This window comes from Perca flavescens, chromosome 4 (genome assembly GCF_004354835.1).
Source record: "Perca flavescens isolate YP-PL-M2 chromosome 4, PFLA_1.0, whole genome shotgun sequence".
In the NCBI taxonomy this organism is placed as follows: domain Eukaryota; kingdom Metazoa; phylum Chordata; class Actinopteri; order Perciformes; family Percidae; genus Perca; species Perca flavescens.
Genome location: NC_041334.1, coordinates 35,436,955 through 35,460,497, shown reverse-complemented (window position 1 = coordinate 35,460,497; position 23,543 = coordinate 35,436,955). Strand labels below are relative to the sequence as shown.

Here is a 23,543-nt window from a genome sequence, read left to right as displayed (position 1 = left end):
GCTCTACCCACTGAGCCAAACTGGCCACATTGTTATTATATTTTATATTGTTATATATACATTATATATTGCATTTTTAGGCCTTTATTGATAGGACAGCTGAAGAAATGAAAGGGGAGAGAGAGGGGGAATGACATGCAGCAAACGGGCGCCAGCTCTACCAACTGAGCTATCCGGGCGCCCATAAACCTATATTTTGATTGGGAACAATTCTCAAGTTGGAAAGAGTTTTTTTGTGAGAAATTCCCATCTTTAAAGCTGCAGCTCTGGCTGATGTGGTGAAATCACCTCCCTGCTCTCAGGCTCCTGGAACATGATTATAAAAAATGATTCCCACCAGAGAGTCCCAGAAAATGGACCATCCATTCACACATCAGTTTTATACCGACTTTACCCTGCAGGTGCTCAGTGACCACAGGAGGATATCCACTACTGTATGTATCAAGAGATGGGGGCTGAAGCAAAGAAGGCAAGAGCAGATTATAAATTAGCTTTTGATCTGTATTTGGGTCTCCATGTGGGAATGTATGAATTTCATTGGTGGTGGTTTTCCTCTATGCTCCACCTCTTGATTTACCCTCCATAAATCCATCCATTTGAGTGAAGAGCTGACCTCTCTCTAAAACTTGACATGGCTGGTTACTAGGCAGATGTTATTAATATTTAAAGACAGTGATCTTGTGCTTGTTGTGGTGTAAATTCACTTCTTCAGTGGTGCAAAGGCTACACACTCTCTTGGGATAGGATGGAAGACTCTTTCGGATTCAGGATTGTACTTTTGCCATCGTCACACACAGTTGACAGAGTACAGAGAAACCCTCTTACTATGTGTTTGCTTATTCATATTACAAAGCCCACAAGCAGATACAGTATGATACTCTTCAGCTTTTTGGGTCATATTTTTTCAACAGTATGCTATCTAGAGGTTTGAATTAGTATTTGCATGTAGGTCTGGTAGGTTCATATGCATGCCTTGTTGCTGGGATGCATTAGTGAAGCCAGTGAGGGAAGTGAGGGAAGTGACTGAGTAATGAAACACCTCTCAAATCTGTTACATGGGGAGAGGGCTGCTACAACATGAGCAGATAAATAGATTATTAAAAGACCTCCAGTATGTCAGGGAGGCAAAACACACACACACACACACACACACACGCATGCACGCCTGATTTAAGAGGGTTTTATAAAGAAAATGTTGGATGTAGACTGTTACTAGAACATTTAGTGATTTCTGGCACAATATTAATGGGATATTTAGATTCTTACCACTTGCCTAGTAATTCTCCTGCTACTATCTGAAAGTCTTTTCAACTGTTATGTAGAAAACGTTTTACATTGTGATATATGGGCCCAAAATACTGGTGTCTGTATCTGCAGAGTTTGGTCCTCTGCTTACATTCTCTCTTTTATTTTTATTTGCCTGTGTGTGGGACATTTCTGGTTGCGGTTAAAGAGCCTTTGAGCCCCACGTGGGTGTGTAACCCCCAGCCAATTACAATGCGCAGCCTGTTCTCATTCCCAATTGCCACTTTGCCCCTCAGCATCTCATATCAATGCTCATTCACTCATAATTCGACAAAGGGTTGGTGTGTTTATTTGTGCTTTAGAACATGATCGCTGCTAAACAATGACAGAAGAGCCTTTTATTCCGCAGAATTTGGCTTTGTACGGCGCTCCCTCTCTTTATTCACTCTCTAGCGGAGGAGGGGCCAACTTTGCAAACAGGCAACTTTTGCACTCCCATAGTCCACCCACACAGGTGTTTTCACTTATGTTGCCTAATTAGGCCTCTTCTCAAGACTATGTGGACGTTAACACTTTGCGCTTGCTTGACATCTCTCACCAACATGTGAGAGGCAGGACAACTTACCCTGTTATTAGTGCTTAGAGTATTGGTGACATCACCTAATTCCCATCATAGCTGTGATTTGCACCAGAATAGCTTCAGGTAACAGATTAAAAGGACAAAGTGGTCCCTGCATCCTGTAGTGGCTCTGCCTTCCCGAGTTCTGTCTAACTCCCATGTCTGTCCTCTGAAAATTAAATCAGAAAAAAACAACCTTTCAGCGGTCAGTGAGGTGCATTTTAAGCTCTTTGTTGGTGCATTGTGAAGGAGAAATCCATGCTAAGCAGAAAAGCAGACACTTGAGTAAGCCCTGTGAGGATAGCTTGGCTTGCCGGAGGAAATAGCAACATGAGCTCCGAGGCTAACTGGAGATAAACAGAACAGAGAGCGCGGGAGAGCGAGGCAGAGCTGGGCAGCAGATGAAGAGATCATCGCCACGGGAACATTGTTGACGAAAGGTTTGGTACCCCCCTACAGGGCAAAATGCAAGCATTTAACTGTAGGCTAAAAATATGCTTAAAATTTAACTTTCTCAACTGGGTGCAACTGGGCGCTAAATGAGAGTTGGGAGTGTAGTTCGCTGAGGCTCCAGCCAGCCAGCCGGCCAGCTAGCGAGCATCTTAGTCTGCTCCTGCCTCCTCCCAGCAGCATCACCTGGCTCATGGTTATCTGACTATCAGTTCTTCTGACAGTCTGACCTCCCGGAGGCTCGCCAGCCAAATGCCACATCACATCGGGCTCGGCTTCGCCCAGGTCCAGCCCTCAATCACTTTCACACCCACATCCACTTCTAACACCATCCTCCCTCCTCCCCTTCCACTTGACACTACCTGAAAAAAGAGAACAATTTGTTTGTTTCTCTCTATTTATTGCCCTCTCTGCTTCTGCTGTGTAGGCTGTGAAGACTAGCTTGTTGCGAAAGTGTTGGAGATTGGAAATGCTAAAATTAAACAATATAATATAATAATACTGCCATTATTTCACACACAGCCTCCACTTGGAGATTATCCATATTTGTTATCCGCCTTGAAGCAAGAACTTGTACAGCATGCATAAGCATTCCTATCACAGAGGCTAATTTCACTGATGTTTCTCCTCATCACTTATCTCTAAATTGCCATGGAACAAAGCTATAATTTGATTGCACCTGGCATTCATACCAGCAAAACCTCTTTGTTCAATCCAGCTCCTGAGAGATTAAAGTTTGCTGGAAACTGAGACACACACACACACAGCAAAAAAAATGTGTATGTTGCTGGTACTCAGATCCTCCTTTAAAACTCAGCATGCACAGTGTCTCATCATATAAGGAGATGACAAGGCCTGATAAACCACAATGTTTACTGCACAAGTTAACAGAGGCAATCGATAGCAGCACTCAATAAGCTGAAAACAGAATGGCTGCCGCAACGGTATATCACCTCCTAGGGTGATGGGAAGGAGGGGACATCTTAATAAACAAAATGTGTGATTATAAAGTGACGTTAAAGAAAACAATGGCTTTTCGAACTAAAAATGAATTTCAACATATCCCCTAATCCTGTCTGTCTCTTGATCAGACAACCCACCACCTAAACATGATGAATGGATGAGGACACAAACATTGCTGGACCCCCCATGCACCTCATGCATGCCTGATAATGAACAGTAATAAGAAGAGAGACAGTGGTGTGTTATACTGTTAGCATCAACCAACAAACCAAACCAGTTACACTCTCCAACGGAAAAAGAAAAACACAACATACAGCAGGATATCCATGCACCGCTGAATCAAAATTGTTGATATACTCTCCCAAAAAGATTTATTTTTGTTGTTGTTGTTCTCGAACTTCAAAAAGGGACAAAGAAGACGCAGCATAAAAAGAGCACAGCCAGACTGAGCAGACTAATGGCCAGATTTCACATCATGAATAAATCAAGCGAAAGCTTAAGCAAAGACCAAACATCTGTTAAAAAGCTTATGAGAGATTGAAAGAAGATTAAACACATAATATTGCATTGCTTGACTGAGTGAGAAAAAGACTAGTGATAGATCTCCAGGTTAGGGTGGCTTTGCTCTGTATTCTGCCTTCCGTGAGCTATTAGCCATAATCTGCACGTTCAAATTCGAATTCACGCTATTGTTTGAGAATTCAAAAGTAGCAATGTCCTCTAGGCTATGGCTTTTTGTAGAAGGTGTGCTAGAAACCTGCATGAAGCAGGTGAAAGAGATGTCAATGACAGTTTCTTAAAAGATAAACTGATTTTATCATTTTTTTGTCTTATTGCCAACAAATCTCTTGAAAAGACCAACACCAACAAGGTGTGAGTCCCTCTTTCAATACTTTCTTACTTCCCAGAGTCCATTTATTATTACTGAAGACATTTATTTTCTGAAATTGGTCACAAACACATTTTTTATTTGTTTTGTGTTCTTAGTGTTTTTGTGTATTTTGTATTTGCATGTACTGTATGTGTGGTTGTACTGCTGCCTGCCTTGGCCAGGACATTCTTGAAAAAGAGATCTTTAATCTCAATGAGTTTCTTCCTGGTTAAATAAAGGTTAAATAAAAATTAAAAAAAAAAAATAAAAAGGTTGAAGAAATTTCCATAAGCAGCTGGGTACTGTAGTTTTTTATCACAGTAACAGGAATAAATAGTGCTTTGTTTCTATCTTGTACAGTGTGTTAATACACATTTGGTGTATGTGGAAGTGACTCAAAATAAACTACATTTACACAGACAAGACCTCTTAATATTATTTATTCTTGGCATCAGATTGTGGATTTCTGAATATAGTGGTCAGATTTCCTGTGCTCCATGTTCAAGGATGTGGTGGAGTAATGTCTTGGCATTTCCAAATCTAAACATTGTGTGCCATGAAGAAAAGGGAGAAGGAAGCTATGATGCATTTGCACTACACGGTTCACTTTTCACTCTCACTCTCATGGACACTGCCACAGGTGAGCCACCGTATGTGTGCTGTCCATGGTGCTGAACTAGCTGCTGAAATGGTGTGGTCTGAGAAAAACACTTTACTCTGCAAACACGAGGAGGTCCTGAAATCACGAAACCAAAAGCCTGATCTATCACTAAAACTAAAGATGACTTTACCTGTTTATCAACATGCCATCCTTAATTATTTTTGGAAAACTGCATTTTCAAGCTTGCTGTAACAGTGGTGATTGGGAGCTGTATCACTTCTGGCTAGATTTACCTCAATATGCTTCAGGCTCTGTGTCCGTAGGGCGTGAGGGTCTGTATCCACAGCCTTGTGGCTCCGTCGGGGCCAGAGCCAGCCATCTGTCTTCATCTCTCTCCGTGGACGAGAACCAGAGACATGGTGTACAGATAAGAGTTTTTCTCCCCACCTGCCTCCTACCCACACACCTTTCTCTTCACCTCATATATACCTCCTGGTAGACAGCGTTAACTGGTTTAAAATCGACCCAACAAAGCACTTTTTGCACTATATGCTGTTAGATGTTGTCTACCTGCATGGCATGGTAATTTGCATTTGGCTATTGTGTTCCTCTGCATTTTCAAATGTCTCAAATCAGATATATGTGTGAAATTAGTGCCTGAAATAAGTGTTTGCAGTTGACTTATCAAGATTCCATGAACACGCAGCTCTTTCATGTGAAGGAGTGCATTAAGACGGTGGTGCTTCAAAGTGAAGGGCACTCATGATACAAATTGATTCTAGAGGCCAGTGCATGCAGCTTTTCAACAGGGCTGCACCAAGAAGGAGCAGGCATTTACTGAGAAACACCTGCTTTTGAATACAAATAGACAAATGTTTAGAAGAAGGTTTAGGCTACATGATTTTCTAAAACGGGAGGTTCAATGGAAGGTGGATTTGAAGGGAGGATTTGGTTTTGAGGCTGTGGACTGAAGTGCAATTATTTATTCAGGGCTTCTACTTCAACCCCTTCACATCTAATTTTTGCTTTGCTGCAGTTGCCATGCACTTTGGGATGTGGCAACAGGCAACAGGAGCAGTCGCAGCACATTCAGCTGCTGCACGTATGGCAACACCGGGTTCATAATCTCCTTGTCTCGCCGCAACCATGACAAATGGATTCTTCAAATGGTGCTAATGCTTTACAGATGTCATCATACATGGTCGCACAAATGCTTATGGTGCCAGGATGCTTTTCAGCATGAGCTCCAGTTTAATGGGATCCTGTATTCATCTTAGTTTTGATTTAAAAGCCACTGCATGATATTACTTACTTAAATGACCTGTGCATATTTTTCGTGTCTTCTTGTGTGTGATTTTGCTGCCATTTAATTATTTCACGTGTAAAATAAATGACTGGTTTGATGAAGTTGGCATTAATTGTGCATGTTACCTGTAGCTTTTAGCAATGACATAGTGGTGATATTTGCTGATATTTTTCTATTGAAAGACTCACTTTTTCAGAGCTTTGTGCACATGCATTTGGGTATTTGGAGTCCCTACCAACGATTAAACTGTGAAATAAGACAACCCAGTCATTCTTGTGTGGGCTGCCAATTAGAAAACATAGGATTCCTTAGACTATAAAATGAGGACAGTCTCCGTGACATCACCCATAGGTTTCTGAAAAGCCAAAATAAAGCCCAAAGTGGGCAGCTCCCGGTGGCTCCAGCCGTCACCACCTTGTAAGTGCCCGATGTCACCTTTTCCCGGCTAATCCAAAAATGGGCAAAGACGTGGAGGGTGGATGGAGCTGAGATGGGCTAAAGGTGGCACCCACCTGTCACTCAAAGCGACACTCCCTTTATTATGCATAACTTTAAGCCTGAATATATTTCAAATGGGTGAGTTCTAAATAAATTTACCCCACGTACAGTTGTCATAACGGGGGAAATAAGCTATAGAGATCAAAACTGCTTTTTGTACCGGGCTGTACACATGTTTATTTCTGCTGTAAGGTTGGGCATTTTAACTTGGGGTTCTATGGGGATTGACCAAGGGGGTAAGCAAGCATCCGGAAAGCGTACCTCCTCTGGGGAGATTCATAGGCTAACAAGCCATCACCTCCCGCTAGCATTCCATTGACTGCCATTCATTTTGGCGTCACTTTGACAGTGAATAACTTTACATCTGAAGCGTTTAAAGACTCTATTTGTCCATTGTTTATTTCTAAAGAAAAAACGACAATGTATAAAAGGCTCCATTACCTTGTATCTCACGTTATGGCCCCGCAGCAGCAGTTTTTTTTTTCGGGATGTGGAGGCATACAGTCAAGGGAGAAGCCAATAGAGAGTCCATGAAAAGAATCGGAACAAAATATTTCAGCAAGGTTTTGATGGATTGGAAATACTTCTGTATGTGGCAAGTGAATTCACATGGAGTAACATTTATCAATGAACAGATTTCTCTTGGAACATCTACCAGAAGACTTACAAATTTCAGACAGGTTACTCACGTCACATATACGTCGTCAAGCTCTGTTTCAGGCTGCGCAGCAATGCTCAGCCATCACCAGAAAAGTGCTTCTAATTGACTTCACTGGTCTCCGTCGAAGTCTATGGCGTCGCTGTGTCCATTTATTTCACTGTCTATGGGATTGACTCGCTTTTGGAGCCATTCAAAGGAACTGCAGTTTTTGGCACTTTGTGTTGCATTTTTCAGCACCGGAGGTTGACGCTTGGATTCAACAAGCCAATCCGATTTGGCTCCTCTATCTGTGTTGCATACAGGCTCATTAGAATACACCACCCCCATCTCAGTGTTTCCACCCACAGATTAAGAACTACCTTTACAAAGGTGTACCATATTTTTTCACACAATTTTATCAGAGCATTCTGGGCTTTTTTGGGAAGGGGGCTTAAAGAGACAGGTGCTAAAATAAAGCGTTTCAGACAGAGGGTGAATACAGATATATTCAGACAGACAGTAGGAAAAAAATAATGTTTTTTTTGAAAATTAAATCATGTAAACATGTTTGAGTAAAAATGTGCATGATATGTCTCCTTTAAATTAATAATAATCAAATGGAAATATTCTAGGTGTTCCATTATTTTATAGCCTACACATTTCCCTTTAATTCAGCTCAACATGTTTACACTCTTTTGGAAACTTTGGGATGTTCAGTAGAATTTAAAAATCTTGTTCTGCTTGTTAGGCGTTAGGGGGCTGTGGGCTTGTGGTTATCAACAATGAACATAAATGTTGGGGTGTTGGGCATGCATGTATAGGCTAAACCTCAAATGAGAGAACATGTTTGTTCTCTGTAAACTGTGAGGCAGACTTTGCTACAACTATGTTTAAAGGGGAACAACAAATGTGGTGTGCTTTTGAGCTCAATGTTCCATGTTCCACTAAGATTAAAGAGAAAGATAATACGGATAAGAAAAATATTCTGAGATCACAGAAGTCTCGTCTGTGATCTTTTAGTGACACAAAGTAACACATGTATATATATATATATATATATATATATATATATATATATATATATATATATATATATATGAGAGAGAGCGAGAGAGAGGGAGAGAGAGAGGGAGAGAGAGAGTATATATTATCATCATCAAGGATTATATATAGAGGAGGAGGCTTGTTTTCAGCATTAATGCCATGTACCACCCCCCCCCCCTCCTCGCCCCATGCCCCGCCGCCCTCTCCTGCCTTTGTTCTCATCACAACAAGCCCCGAGCAGATGGTGCTCTGCTTTGCTTGGCCGCCAGTGACAGGCAGGCGCTCTCAGCCAATAGCCTGCTAGGGAATCAGCTGACTGGTCTGGACAGCGCCAGGTGTTTGTTTTTTAGTTTTTTTTAAAAATAATTTTCCTTCTCCATCCGTAGGAGGAGCAGGCGGCAGCAGCAGCAGCAGCGGCGGCACAGCGGAGGAATATCAGGGCGACGAACCGGACGGTAGGCAGCAGGTTGGAGATCTCTGTGCAGACCGCACCATGGCTCTTTCCCAGGCGCCCTGTGACTGATCGGATACATAGGCGAGACATCGTTGTAAACATCCGCCAGCTGAACCCCTTAGGATACAGGAATATGTGTTATTAACGCTATTTGATAAGACCGTTCACTTGGCATTATAACATTGATCTTATATTCATTGTTGCGTATTGACGCGTATATCTGGATAAAGGACCTGTGCGCTTGGAAACATCGGATTGGAATGCCAACAAGGTGAGACCCCTCAGGAAAGGAAAGACAGGGTTTGCACTGCTGTAGTCCGATTCTTTATAAGCTGCATTTTGGGAGGAAACAATATGTGTTTAGTGATGCAGTTGGCAGCCACATAATCTAAACCCTCAATCAAACGTTTTAGTCGTAGACTATTGTTGTTTTTATGTGTAAAACTATGCATACTTTGTGAATATGTTTTAATTCACAACATGTTTCCCTGCAAGGGCGATGCAGTGAGTTTATTTAGGATGCAGACACACTCAAGGGCATGATCTTTTTTTTATTTTTTTTTTTATAAAAATCCAGTCCGGTTTTACTTCAGTCTTGAAATCAGTTTAGAATACACATTAGAACATTGGACCTTACAGCGTATTTGATCAAATGTATCAACCCGTTACAATGCGTCAAATGATAGCACAGAAAACAAACTTTGATCTCGTTGCGGTACTTGCCGTGCCAGCAGGAGCTGCGTGCGGCGTGCCTAACGTTGTGTAGCCTACATGTGATTTGCATATTAATGTTAAAGTATGTCGGCAGATGTCTCGACTCCTCGTTCTAAGCGATGAGTCCGCTGAGTCTTGAGACAGACAAGGCCCTCAGTAATAGATGCTGTGGTGAGAATGGGGTTGCATTGGCAGGGGGTCTATTGTGGTTCACCAACGCTGCAGCTGTTGCGCTTTTGTGATGGAGACGGCTGACTATCATCATTTAACTTTAGGCAGAGGGACGAACTGTAGGGAGGTTATGGCTGATAAAGGGATTTATTTTTTGCTTGTCCTACTCAGTTTCTGCCCATATGACTCTATTAATGACCTATTAATTAACTCTTTTAACAACAAACTGCTGTTACAGCCCTCTTTTCTCTGTGGACCTCTGGGGCAAATAAAAGACTTTGCAGTACAATAAACAACTGAAGTAAACAGCTCAGTCTCCTTGTGAGCAGTTCCTCATTATATTTGAGTATAGAATTTTTTTTGAGGTTTTGAGCCAAAGTGCTGTTGTCACATTGGAACAAAAGCTGTTTCATTTTTGCTAACTTTGTCTTGGTTGGTGCTGCACTGCCGTTTCTCTCTCTCTCTCTCTCTCTCTCTCTCTCTCTCTCTCTATATATATATATATATATATATATATATATATATATATATATATATATATATATATATATATCATTCCTTAAAATTAAATGAACAGGATCACCTGATTGTTTTGTTTTTTTCTCTCCCTGAATGGGGCATCCTGCCACATACACACACACACACACACACATACACACACACACACACACACACACACACACACACACATGCTGCATAGGCACACACTTAAGATGTTTTTTTAAACTTGATCATGACGATATAGTGTGACAATAGGGCGTTTGCGTTCCAGGCAGGGTGTGTGTGTGTGTGTGTGTGTGTGTGTGTGTGTGTGGCAGCAGGGGGGGGGGGGTTGTTTGGAGACAGCAGGGCTCATGGGGAGGGGTAGAGGGCTTCTCCCCCTCACCAACATTTAGGTCCCAGGGGTATAAGGCATGGTGAGGATGGGGGTGGTTGGGTTATTGAGCTCAGGCCTCCACCACTATTCCTATAAGAAGGGCTGAGGAATTAACCCTTTGTTCTCTGTGGACTACAGGTCTCAGAGGCAACAGACACAGCTCAGCTCACCCTGCTCTCCCTGACATCAATGTGTGTTCTGCAGCAAGTACAACAGTTATGACATTTTTCATGGCACGGACGTGTGCATGTGTTGAAGTTTCAGAGACAGACATTCGGAGAAACACCTGTGCTGCTCCCTTGGCTCTTGGGAACAGAGGTGTGTGTGGTTGGACAACAGGAGCCCATTGTGGGTGGCCCTTTGTGGTCCTTGTCACCCATTCAGGTCACGTGCCTGGCAGAAAAGACTGGATCAGGCCCAGCTGCCTGCCTCTAACCCTTAAGGACTTTAGCCTCACAAACACATTACTATGCAATAAAAGCAATCGTGACCATCACATTAATAATACTATAAGATGAGCAGGTTAGTTTACGAGCTTATGCTACAGGTTTGTTAGGTTGAACCTGAAAGGCTAACAAGGCAGACTGGTAAACCTATAGGTTGGATGGAGGCTGCATTTATGGAAAGCAAAATCTCGTCTGACTTCACTGTAAGAGGAGGTGGCTTTAGATCAGATGGTAGGTAGTTGTTGGTGGTTCAATCCCCATATATTATAATTATTTTAATGTAAAATCACAAAAAAAAGCTGCCCTACCCTTTTCTGTTTAATCTCGCTCAGTTAACCTTTTTTCGGGTAGAGAAACTCATTTTATGGCTCTCTCTATTCAAACTTAATAGCCTAATGATGAACATTATGACGAATAAATTAAATTTTGTGCTTTAAAAGACCTGTTTTTAAGATTTTTGGAGCGATAGCAGCTTCCACTCCTGTTCAAATACATTTACATTGCAGTTTGCTCTTCTTACCATAATACCTTACTAGCAGCTGTTCCACCACCAAGACATTGTTGTATGACTCAGAGAGAGGCTGAGGATTTCCACACAAGTGTCCCTTGACACTTACGCTTCCTGGTTGAAGGTGAACCAGTTTGAAAGGCGCAGCAATCAAGCAGCTGTAAAATCAATACCACGAGTGTTGCTGATGACGAAGTTGTCTCCAACCAGGGGAGACCTAACGTGAATCGTCTAATGTGAAACCAGCCAGCATGTACGCAGGCACACTCGCACTTACTCTTACCTCTTTACGTGGTCATAATATTTGTCATAATGTGTGTTGTCAGGGGAAGTAATCCACACAGTTATACTGTACACACAAATGCGCCATTGTTTCCTCTCTATTGTGCTCTGGATGGGCGAACACAGTTCTACAGTAAACCGCCTGCTACAAGCATTGTTAAAAAAAAAGAAAATAAACTCCTGATTATTTGAGACTCCTGCTAGGAAGCGGAGGGTCTTATTAGGGCTGCACGATGTGAGGAAAATATGCGATAATGTTGTTGAATATTGCGATAACAATGTTACTTGCAATGTACTCAGTTCTGCATTTGTGCTGCTTTCAATATTCTGCTAAAATACAACAAATTGCTTGTTGATTTTAAAACAAATTAAAGGAAATAATTTCCAACATTCTTCTAATGAACAAATTGAACATTGAATTGAATATAAAAGTACCACTTAAAAAAGAATTGACAGTTACGTTTTAATGTGCAGTTTTCTGCTGATATTTTCTTTCAACTAACACACAAAAAATCTCCTGAGTGTCTATTGCGTTATGTTGCAGCCTTTTGCAATGTGTATATTGCAATGACGATAGAATAAACAATTTATTGCGCAGTGTGAGCACGAGCGAAAGGATCACGACAACCCATTTTGAGCACACTGAAGTCCTGAATCCCTCATCATCCTAGGAAAAAGATGTGGTTCACATGACTACATAATCTCCAAGGGAGGTGTAGCTGTTGATGTATCTGCTGCTTGGACACGTGTTTCCCAATAGGCTGGAAAATGTGTTTATCTCTATTTATGCTGGTGTTGAAGATGAGACGGGTAATAAAAAAAGAGACATTTGAGCTTTCACTTCATATATTAGGTGTTTTTTCTCTTCATTTGTGTTCTTGTGACAGCACCAGTCTGTTCTATATAATATCCCCCCTTGTTGAGTCTCCTTGTCACTCAGGTTCTGTCATCTAATTCAGGAGTGTTTTTGTCACCTTGTTTTTACTCAGTTACCGACAAGCTGTGTTTATAGGCTCCCTGGGGTTTGTTCATCTCACTTGCACCACCTCTAATTTGTTTTCCCCCATTTCTGTTTTTATTTTCTTCTTTATGTGTGTGCGGATGATTTTAGTCAACTAAAGCTCAAAAGCAAATCTGGGCCAGTGGGGTTATATGTGTGTTTCTCCCAAGAGAGCCCTAATGCAAGACTCTTGTTATCCAGTTGAAATCACATTTTCATTTTCTCATGTCACTCTCAATTCTCATCACATTCAAGGATGGATTTTCTTGATTTCTAGATGAGCTTGAGGGTCCCCAGACTGACTTGGACAGAAATTTGAAAACTGAGCCTTGGGCTTAATCAGTCACCTTATCTAAGAAAAGGCTTTCACATCTTCCGTCACTCATTGTCAGCAACCTGGATTCTTTAAAGTTACACAAAGTTAGATACATAGATGAAAATGATTACTTTCCTCTCATCAGGACATCTTTTCTACAGTTCAGAAGAAAAATGTTCAAAAATGTTCAATCCCTCTCATTCTGTTTAAAAACTGAGATTCTGAGAACTTGGCTGACCTGGATGAGTGTAGTGACTGTCATCATACATACATTTGGCACGGCAGTTCATTACAACCTTATAGGTAAAATGGGGCTCAACTACAGTAGTGCTGGCAGTTTTTTACAGAGCTGTTTGGATATTTTTAGGTCTTTCAGAAGTGACATCTTTGAACTTACACCAGGATGCCAATTAACAAGTTAGATCACTGTGACAGTTTCTCTACTGACATGACAGGGATCTACTTTCATGGCATGCAGTTAATGATCTTCTTTATATGATCATTTTAAACTTAACCATTGATACTTTACTGTTGAAAGATCCAGCAATGTGAAAAATGGCCAGGGCTAACCCCTGCAAGGCCTCACTGAACAGATACAGAACATGGATAATTAATCAAACAACAAAGAAAGGATCTTACCTAAGAACTCTGTCTCAACTTTGGCAGCCTGCAATTGCAGCAGACCACAGCCTCCGGCCTAATCCGTTGCAGAGGCCTTCAACGTGAACTCTGTTTCCAGTGAACTTTGCTTGTAACTTCAGCAGTTTGGACCTGGGACACTGTTATCGGCCGTTGCTAGGGCTGAAACGATTCCTTGAGTAACTTAAGTATGTAGTTTGTTAACTAAAAATCATCAACAAATTATTTGCGTCGACGATCAGCTTCGTTACACAGCCCACTGTGTTTTGCATGGATGATTACTTCTGTCACACAAAGCGGTCACGGGCTGTGTACAGGTGACGTGATGAAAGCGGCGCGGATTGCAAAATGAAGAAAGAGAGAGAAAATAAGCGAGGGGCAAAGAGATGGACACGTTGGTCTGAAATAAGAGGTATAACCAAGCTGGTTATCTCCAGTCATACTTAGGTTCCTTAAGCAGGCCTTAACCTAATGTTTGTAATGTAGATTAGGAGAATCTGTCTGATACCTAGGTCATAGGGCATCAGCCACCCGTCTCCAGGTCATATATTTATATCTGGAGGGGGTACCAGCTAGGAACCACGACAATACCATGAAAAGGTTCCCAGTTTGGAGGTAACCCAATAAATTAGGGTTCATTCACACTCGATCAGTCAGTCCGGAAATCCGGGAGTGTCACCAAATGGGGGTTTGGTGTTTAAGCCCCTAACGTCGTCTTCCAGGCAGCACTGCATGGAAGGAATTAGGGTTAGGCAAGGGTTAAGGATTAGGGTTAGGGTTTAGGGTTAGGGTTAAGGTTAGGGTTAGGTGCCTTGAAGTCGACGGTCGCAGCACTGCCTTGAAGTTGACAGTGGGGGGTTAAAACACCATCGAGCCAACAAATGGCCTATTTATGTGACGTCCTGTTATTTTTTTTAACCCCCCCCATGTAAACTTTATATTGTTTTCCATCAGATCTTTTATAGATCTTGACATTTCCGACAGCCTTCATTTCTGTTAGAAACCTGCCCTTTATAATTTAAAATGCTTATTCACTTCATTTCCTTTGACACCATGAAAAGTACTGCTTTACCATGAGATGAACTTAATGCCCTTTATCCAACCACTGGTAATTCAACATTAAAGGTGTACTGCCAAGATCAGCAGTAATACATTTGTCTGTCATTTCTGTGAGGACTACTGCGACTAACATAACACCACCTTTGGTAATCTGTGCTCCTTCTGCTCCATTAACTTTGTACTGGTAACCCGGCATCAATGCACTAACCCACTGATGACGATCACCAGCAGAACCTAGCACGCTTAACGCATTTGATACATTTGAAACATTTGATAAATAGGACATTCTCATGTGAATATGTATCAACCTTACCGGTAGATTAGGGTAGATAGAGGATGTAGGTACGAGTGAGGGAATAAAATAAATAATTATAAAAATGATTAAAAAAAAATGGGATCAACTCAAAGACTAAGTGGCTGAAAAGTATACTAATAGAAAATAGCTGGGTCACCTTGTCTAAAGGATGATCCATTTACATAATCAGATTACTGATCCATTTCTGTGGGGTTAGTGTTAAAACACCTGTCCCACTTGTGAGTTCTGTGTCTTTGATCAATAAAAGCTGTACTACAGTAACACCCCACGTAACAAAGCAGTTTATGTCTGAAGTTGTTGGTATTTATTTCACAGGTTCAAAGGTGGCCGTGGTTACAACCTCTGGGTTTTTCCGTTTCCTGCCTTTGGTGTTGTGTTGAGTGTTCTTCCCCCTGCTGTGTGTTTTAAGCTTTCCTGTGGCTTTGGGACTCTGATCACAATGGACATGTGAAGCCTGCGTCAGGATGTCATAGACAGCTTTTAGTTGTTGTTGAAAACCAACAGGATGTTGACATAGATTTTTTTTCAGTTTTTTAAGTGCTCATAGTTACATCACAACAGCATTTATTTTCTCAGCTAACCTACTTTTCACTTTGACAAGTGTGTCATATTTTTTGTGTTCAGAAACTTTTTAATCTTACATTGCATAAAGGGGAACACAGACAAAGCTGTTAGCATTCATCAAATAGGGAGAATCTAAGATTAACCTCATTTGTGGAGAATACTGTGGATGAGGAAGAATGTGAGAGCAGACAATTATGCATTTATATATCTGGGTCCAGTAATCTTGATAACTTGCTTTTTGCTTTTTGCCTCTCCAACACTAATTTTATGTCATAGAGATGCAAGATTTGTAATCAGAGGCTAACAATTTAACAATGGGTCAAAGGTGCACCATTGCATTTATTCACAGTTGTAATCCTTTGCAATTAAAACATTTTGCAATATATTGATGTAAATCTGTCAAGTATTTACTTTCTGAATCTGCTTTTATGTTTGATTTTAGTCAGCTAAACAAATGGTAAATTATTATCAATGAAAAAGTGTATGTTTTGTGCATGGTGTTTTGAAAGATTTCCCCATTTTTCTGGGGTTTTTTTGTGCTGTTTGTTTACCTATGTCAATACTGTGACAAAATTAAATTATTTTATATTATATTTTTATGGGACAGAATAATAATTTAATTTAGTCATTGACAAAATTACAAACAATAATTATTTTCATAATGAGATTACCAATGAATTAACACACCTCTATGCTGTATGTGTCTCAGATTCCACTGATACATTGCTTTTAATTTAAGTGCTAAGTGACCTGTTTCTCTCCTCTTGGTTTGAATCTATTACACTGCCTCAATCCCCTATTCAGTATTTACATCCACTAATCCTGACTGGTGCAGCAATCATCACAATATACATTGCTTCATCTTAAAGACATGATACTGTACTATCCCTGTTTCACCCATGCTCCGCCCTGTCCCAAAGGGAAGAGACGTGTTCTTGTTTCCCTGGTGCTGTTGCCAGGCAGTTTGCATTCAGATGAATTAGTCAGCTCTCTTGTTTGAAAGCCTCTTAAGTGCTGTCTTCTTAAGCTGCTGTTGACCATAAAGCTGTGTGGTGGAGAAGGCTGTGGTACTGTGGTGGTGCCCGAATAGCTGTGCACTGGATGGTGTGCCATCTTTGGTAAATAGATCTAACTAAGTATTGGAATCTCTGTTGCTATAAGATACTGCACAGGCTTGTTAAAGACTTGCTGGCAACCTAATCCTGTTAATAAACAATGGTGAGGGATGAAACTGTTGCATAGAAAATATACAGTATTTGCATATGAACAGAATTATTGAGTGAGTGAGACACATATTTCATGTAAATGAGATAAAAGGTATATAAAAAGGCTATATAAAGGGTTTAATCCATCATTAACCAGACTAAGAGTGAAGCCCCAAATATCAAGGTGTTTGTCACAGTGGTGCTTTAAGCTAAATGCTAATCTCACTGACAATGCTAACATGTTCAGCAAGTATGGTTAACATGTTCACCATCCTAGTTTAGCATGTTAGCATGCCAACATTAGCGAATTAGCACTAAACACTAAAAAGTTAAATAATTTTCAAAGCTTTTACAATTGAGGTAAATATGAATATCTGTAGCAAATTGAATGACATCCATCAAGTGGTTGTTCAGAAATTTTACTCAAAACCACAAAATGTAGCATTAGAGGACAAATCAGGAGGCTTCATCGTCGTAGAGAGTAAAAGCTGGAAACTTACTCCAAACCTAACAATGTATGTTTAAATCCAAGTCAGAATTTCATCAGATCAAAATGTTAAAAATGATCACTACATGCACATGCATACCATAGGCACTATGATGGCAGGTGTGGTTAGCTATCCAACCCACCCAGGGTGATAAACCTCTCAAAACAATTAACAATTTTAAGTACACAATTAAAACCCTCTCAAAAACACATCAATCTTAAATGTCTTGACAATATGTCATGGCAATCCATTCAATAGTTTTTGAGATATTTCAGTCTGGACCAAAGTGGTGGACTGACTGACTGACCTACATTGCCATCCCTACATAAAACTTTATATGCCGTAATGCCCATGTATTTAGACAGTAAGAGCTTTAAAATGTAGCACTGGCATCAAGTAGAGGCTGTCTATTGATTGCCAGAATTGATGTTTTATCTTTCAAGTCATTGGAGTAAGTGTTACTGCCATATGGGCAAGCAGATGCCCATTGTACCTCACTGGAGCTCACGTTTGCTGGACCAAGCGATGAAGCTAGATCAGAGTCTCACACACAACCCTCTCCTGTAGTCTTAGAGTTAAAGAATACTCCTCAAAGTTTACAATTTTCCTTCTGTATCTAATCATCCTAGAAAAAAATCTTAGGTCTGCTGAAAACTTTTTTTCTTCATGTTTGCCCTAAATTCAGAATGCTGAAGACGTTGCATTAAAAATTAAGAAGCAAATCTTTTTTTGCTTTCTTTGAGGCATGGCACATACTAATATCTCATAGTGTTTAATGATGTTCGGAGAAACTAATGATCGAGTCCTTATGGGCCTGTTGGATAGATGAAAGCCCTCAATGGAATTTGATCTGTTTTCAGAGTACTTCAGAGCAGTGTTTTGTGCAGGCATTGTAATGAGCTGAACTTGCATTTTCTCAAAACTGTTGATGTTGCACATAACTCGGTTTCACAAGGATAGTGGGGGAGCAGTTGTTGTTCTAAGTCAGTCTGCTGTCTTAAGTAATTGCTTCATTTTCAAGAACATGTGAGATTATGTGATAATCCAGTAATTGTTACAAAAAGACTAGTCTGCAGTCATGCTAGTTGCTCTGTGCCTGAGATATTTCACTCAAAACCACAAATTTCAACCTCAAGCTCACAAGAGAAAAAGTAGTGGGATCCCCAAAGTCATGAGGATTTATCCTCTCATGAATGTCTGTACAAAATGTAGTGTCAATCCATCCAATAGTTGGTAATTAAGCAATATATACCCTTTAAACATGGGGTTGAAACTGTTGTCTGTATAATGACATATATGTTTTATTTTCATTTTCCAGATTACTCTGGACCTCCAAGATCTTGATGTAAAATTCTACCCTCTGCTTCAACTCCTGACCATTTCACTGGACTGGAAGACCTACAGTAATCAGCGGAAAGTCTGGTTGATGACTGTAACACACTCTCTCCCCAAATCATCTGCCCCTCCTCCTGTCCTACACCAGCATGGCTAGACGGAGGTTAAACGGCTTACCTCTAGGCCAGGTATATGCTGGCCTGATGCTTGTATCGATAGGACTATCCTTCGTCCAGAGCAATGAGTGCCCTCAGCTGTGTGTATGCGAGATCCGGCCATGGTTTACCCCTCAGTCCACCTACAGAGAAGCCATCACTGTGGACTGCAATGATCTTCGCTTAACACGCATCCCGGGAAACCTCTCCAGTGACACTCAGGTTCTCCTCCTACAGAGCAACTACATTGCCAAGACCGATGACGAGCTGGAGCAGCTCTTCAACCTGACTGAGCTAGACTTGTCCCAGAACAACTTCAGTAGCATTCGAGATGTTGGCCTTACCAATATGTCCCAGCTCACCACACTTCATCTGGAGGAGAATCAGATCGTGGAAATGCCAGATTACTGTCTGCAGGACCTCAGCAACCTGCAGGAGCTCTACATCAACCACAATCAGCTCAACACCATCTCTGCCAATGCCTTCTTTGGTCTCCACGACCTGCTCAGGCTTCACTTAAACTCCAACAAGCTCAAGACCATCAACAGCCATTGGTTTGAATATATGCCCAACCTAGAGATCCTCATGATTGGGGAGAACCCCATTGTTGGAATAATGGACTTTAATTTCAAGCCACTGGGCAACCTTAGAAGCCTCGTTTTGGCTGGGATGGATTTGACAGACATCCCTGGAAATGCCTTTGTGGGACTTGACAATCTTGAGAGCCTCTCTTTCTATGATAATAAGCTGGTCCGAGTTCCTCAGAGAGCCTTTCAGAAACTGCCTAACCTGAAGTTCTTGGATTTGAACAAAAACCCAGTGCACAAGATTCAGACAGGAGATTTTAAGAACATGCTGAGACTGAAGGAGCTGGGTATAAACAACATGGGAGAGCTGGTTTCTATTGACCAGTATGCTCTGGACAATCTTCCTGAGCTCACAAAGCTGGAGGCTACAAACAACCCCAAGTTCTCTTACATCAACCGTCAGGCCTTTCGTGATGTCCCAGCCTTGGAGAGTCTAATGCTGAACAACAATGCCCTGAATGCCCTGTATCAGTCCACGGTGGACTCTCTGCCCAACTTGCGTGAGATCAGCATCCACAGCAATCCTCTGCGTTGTGACTGTGTCATACAGTGGATGAGCTCCAACAAAACCAGTGTCCGTTTCATGGAACCCCCATCCATGTTTTGTGCCATGCCAACAGAAGTAAGGGGTTTGCATGTGCGGGAGGTGCTGCTGAATAATTTAGCAAACCAGTGCCTGCCCCTGATTTCCCATGATACTTTCCCAAGCCACCTCAACCTTGACATTGGCATGACCTTGGACTTGGACTGCAGAGCCATGTCTCAGCCTGAGCCTGAAATCTACTGGGTGACACCAATGGGGAACAAGGTAATGATGGACACCCTATCTGACAAGTACAGCCTTAGCAGTGAAGGGACATTGAGAATTTCTCATATCCAAGTCGAAGACTCTGGCAGATACACCTGTGTGGCTCAAAATTCAGAGGGAGCTGACACAAGAGTGACAGCTATACGGGTGAATGGCACTCTGTTAGACAGCACTCAGCTAATGAAGATCTACGTCAAACAAACGGAATCTCACTCTATCCTGGTCTCCTGGAAAATAAACTCCAATGTAATGACCTCTAACCTCAAGTGGTCATCTGCCACCATGAAAATAGACAACCCACATATTACTTACACAGCCAGGGTACCTGTTGATGTCCATGAGTACAACCTTACGCATTTACAACCAGCAACTGAGTACGAGGTGTGCCTCAGCGTCTCCAACATCCACCAACAAACACAGAAGTCGTGCGTGAATGTGACGACGAAGCAAGCAACCTTCGCTGTAGAAATATCTGACCAAGGGACTAACACTGCTCTTGCAGCAGTCATGGGAACGATGTTTGCAATCATCAGTCTGGCGTCTTTAGGAGTGTATATTGCCAAGAGATGGAAGAGGAAAAACTATCACCATTCTCTGAAAAAGTACATGCAGAAAACCTCGTCAATACCGCTAAACGAGTTGTACCCTCCTCTTATAAACTTGTGGGAAGCAGACAGTGAAAAGGAGAAAGAGGGCTCATCCGAGACCAAACCCAGTCAGGTGGACACCACGCGCAGCTATTACATGTGGTGAGAACTCTCCAGTGGGAGATATAGAGACATGTTTCTTTCAGGAGCACAAATATACATACTTGCTTCTTTGTGTAAGGGAACTAAGTCATTTTTGCTTTCATGTTTTCTGTTTGTTTTCTTAGTTCTCTCAGACTTGCTCTTTAAAGCAAATGACGAACCAAGATTTTCAGATCTTTAGTTTAGCATATTGCCTTTCTACCCTTGTCGCCCATTTTGACACACAATATGGCAGCTTTGTTTAGCTTCCTGGACTTAGTAGTCACTGTGCTTTATTTTTAGTACTTGTTTTAATGAACACAGCATGAGCATTGTCACAGATTCAGTACACAAGCAAAGGAAAAGCTAAAAATCCAACCTGTTTTTGACATGTTACTATGGCAGAACTGTTAGAGACTGCTATCTTTCTTTCTGTTGTAAAACAGTTTCACTGTTGACTGTTGTGCACTGAAATATATATACTAATTTGTCTATCAACACAAATATAAGCTGACAAAGTATGTTTAGACTTGATATACTGTCTATTAAATATTGTTAGCAATTCCTATGTAATGTTGTATCAGCTATGACTTAAATTACTTTTTGTACATTAACTAATTATAATAACATAATAAGTATGTTTGATTTAGACTTTCAGTTTGCAGAGCAGTTACTGTAAACCAGCAATAGAAATATGAATGTTATGAACTAGGTAAATAGATGTAAGGCTTTTTAAATTTCTTAAATATTTCTTTTCTTATTTTGCTAGAATATGTCTACAATCACTGGTTTTGTTGTGGTTTACACACACAAACATGTTGTTTATTGAGGAGCAAGTTAAATAAAATCTTCTTTCCTCATATTTTTTAAACCATGATTTTAACACCAAGTGTCATTTTTAGAAAAACTTACATATATTGAAGGTCCAATGGCATGAAAAGGTCACTTTATGAGGTTTTTTAACATTAATATGAGTTCCCCTCAGCCTGCCTATGGTCCCCCAGTGGCTATAAATGGCGATAGGTGTAAACCGAGCCCTGGGTATCCTGCTCTGCCTTTGAGAAAATTAAAGCTCAGGTGAGCCAATCTGGAATCTTCCCTTTATGATGTCATAAGGGGAAAGGTTACCTCCGCTTTCTCTGCTTTGCCCGCCCATGAGAAAGAGAGAGACATCATGGCTTGCAAACGAGCGAAACATGGCAGTTGGTCAAGGCCACACCCCCACCCTCCACCTTGCCCCGCCTCTCTCCTCCTCAATAGCATTTAAAGCTACACACACAGAAATGGCAGATCCTGAGGAAAGCACATCGTGGGACTGGCTCTAGTGGTAGTAATTCTGCACCAAGGCTGAATTTCAGGAAAGAGACTTCAGATACAGTATTAGGGGACCACTAAGGTCTATATAAAAGCAACATGTCATAGGACCTTTAAATAAATATGCTTTGGAGAAACAGACATTTACAGGTTGAAAGTAAAGGTTGAAAAGCTTAAATTGTTGTTGCATGGGGAAGAAAATCATCATCTCATATTAATTTTTATTAATTTCAGTTTGATGAGTGTAGCTCTAGGTGTTTGGTTACAACATCAGTGTTGAGAGAAAGAGAATGGAAGGTGCAGATTTCAGTGTGTTTGCCTCAAACCCACACTGCAAAGCAATTATTAGAAAATAATAATGAGATTCTAGTCCCGGTACAATATAATTACTGCACAATATGCCTCGGAGTACATACGGTAACTTCGAAAACAACAAAATTTGTTACTCAAAACCAAGACACTGGATGTGGTTCCTGCATGTTTTGTTCACTGTTTCTTTTTTTATACCAGACTGCCTCTGTATCTCCAAAGCTTTAGAGAGCAACATAGGGAGTATCATTCAGCTGAGACAAGATCGAAGGAGATGGTGATTATGGATCATGGACAGTTGCAGCAAGTACAGAGTTCAGCATTAATTAGCACCAAGCAACCGTGCTATTATCAGCCAAATGTTTAATTTTCTCGGCATTTTGTAATGTTTGTGGAATGGAATTTAGTCTTCGAATGCAAATTATTCATTGTGTCATGTTGGATTTTCATTTGATATAACATTATAGGTAGCTTTTCTTCATCTCGTTTAGTAAAATGACATGAAACAACCATCTGTTTTCCCTGCAATATCTATACGCAAGTAATATGTAGAGTCCACTACAATGCAAATCCAAATCTCCGTGGCTCACTGCCTAGGAAAATGGATCTCCAGTGGGAGCCCAGATGTTGACTGACAGGTCTGGGCTTTGTGGTGCAATCAAACAATCTCCGGTTAGTCTCACCTGACAACATGCTCATTCTCATCCATGCTCTTTCCTGTGAAGCATCCATAACTAGTGTATAAACAGTTAACTAGCAATATAATTTCACACATATAATATGGCACCCTTTTTATCATATCTTTATTTCTGTTAATAAAGTATGTATTTATTTAAACACTTCTTCACTCTCATGATAACTGAACAAACACCAAATGCTGATGAAGACCATGAGAGGAAGATAATAGCTCTGGAAGAAATCGAGAAAGCGGACCTTGAGTGAAGTTTTTTTCGTCACAAAGGCTTACACATTAATAAACACCAAATCTATGACCCAAACCCAAAAATGTATTGACAAATTATAAACATTTA

General features: G+C 40.9%; 1 protein-coding gene across 1 annotated transcript; it reads left to right on the top strand.

The window, feature by feature from the left end:
• The first annotated feature begins 8,631 nt into the window (after positions 1-8,631).
• On the top strand, positions 8,632-21,708 carry lrrn1 (leucine rich repeat neuronal 1). Its single transcript, XM_028576454.1, has 2 exons — positions 8,632-8,962; positions 18,595-21,708. Exon 2 carries the CDS (start codon positions 18,761-18,763, stop codon positions 20,912-20,914), a length of 2,154 nt encoding a protein of 717 aa, XP_028432255.1. The 5' UTR covers positions 8,632-8,962; positions 18,595-18,760; the 3' UTR covers positions 20,915-21,708.
• Positions 21,709-23,543: the final 1,835 nt, after the last annotated feature.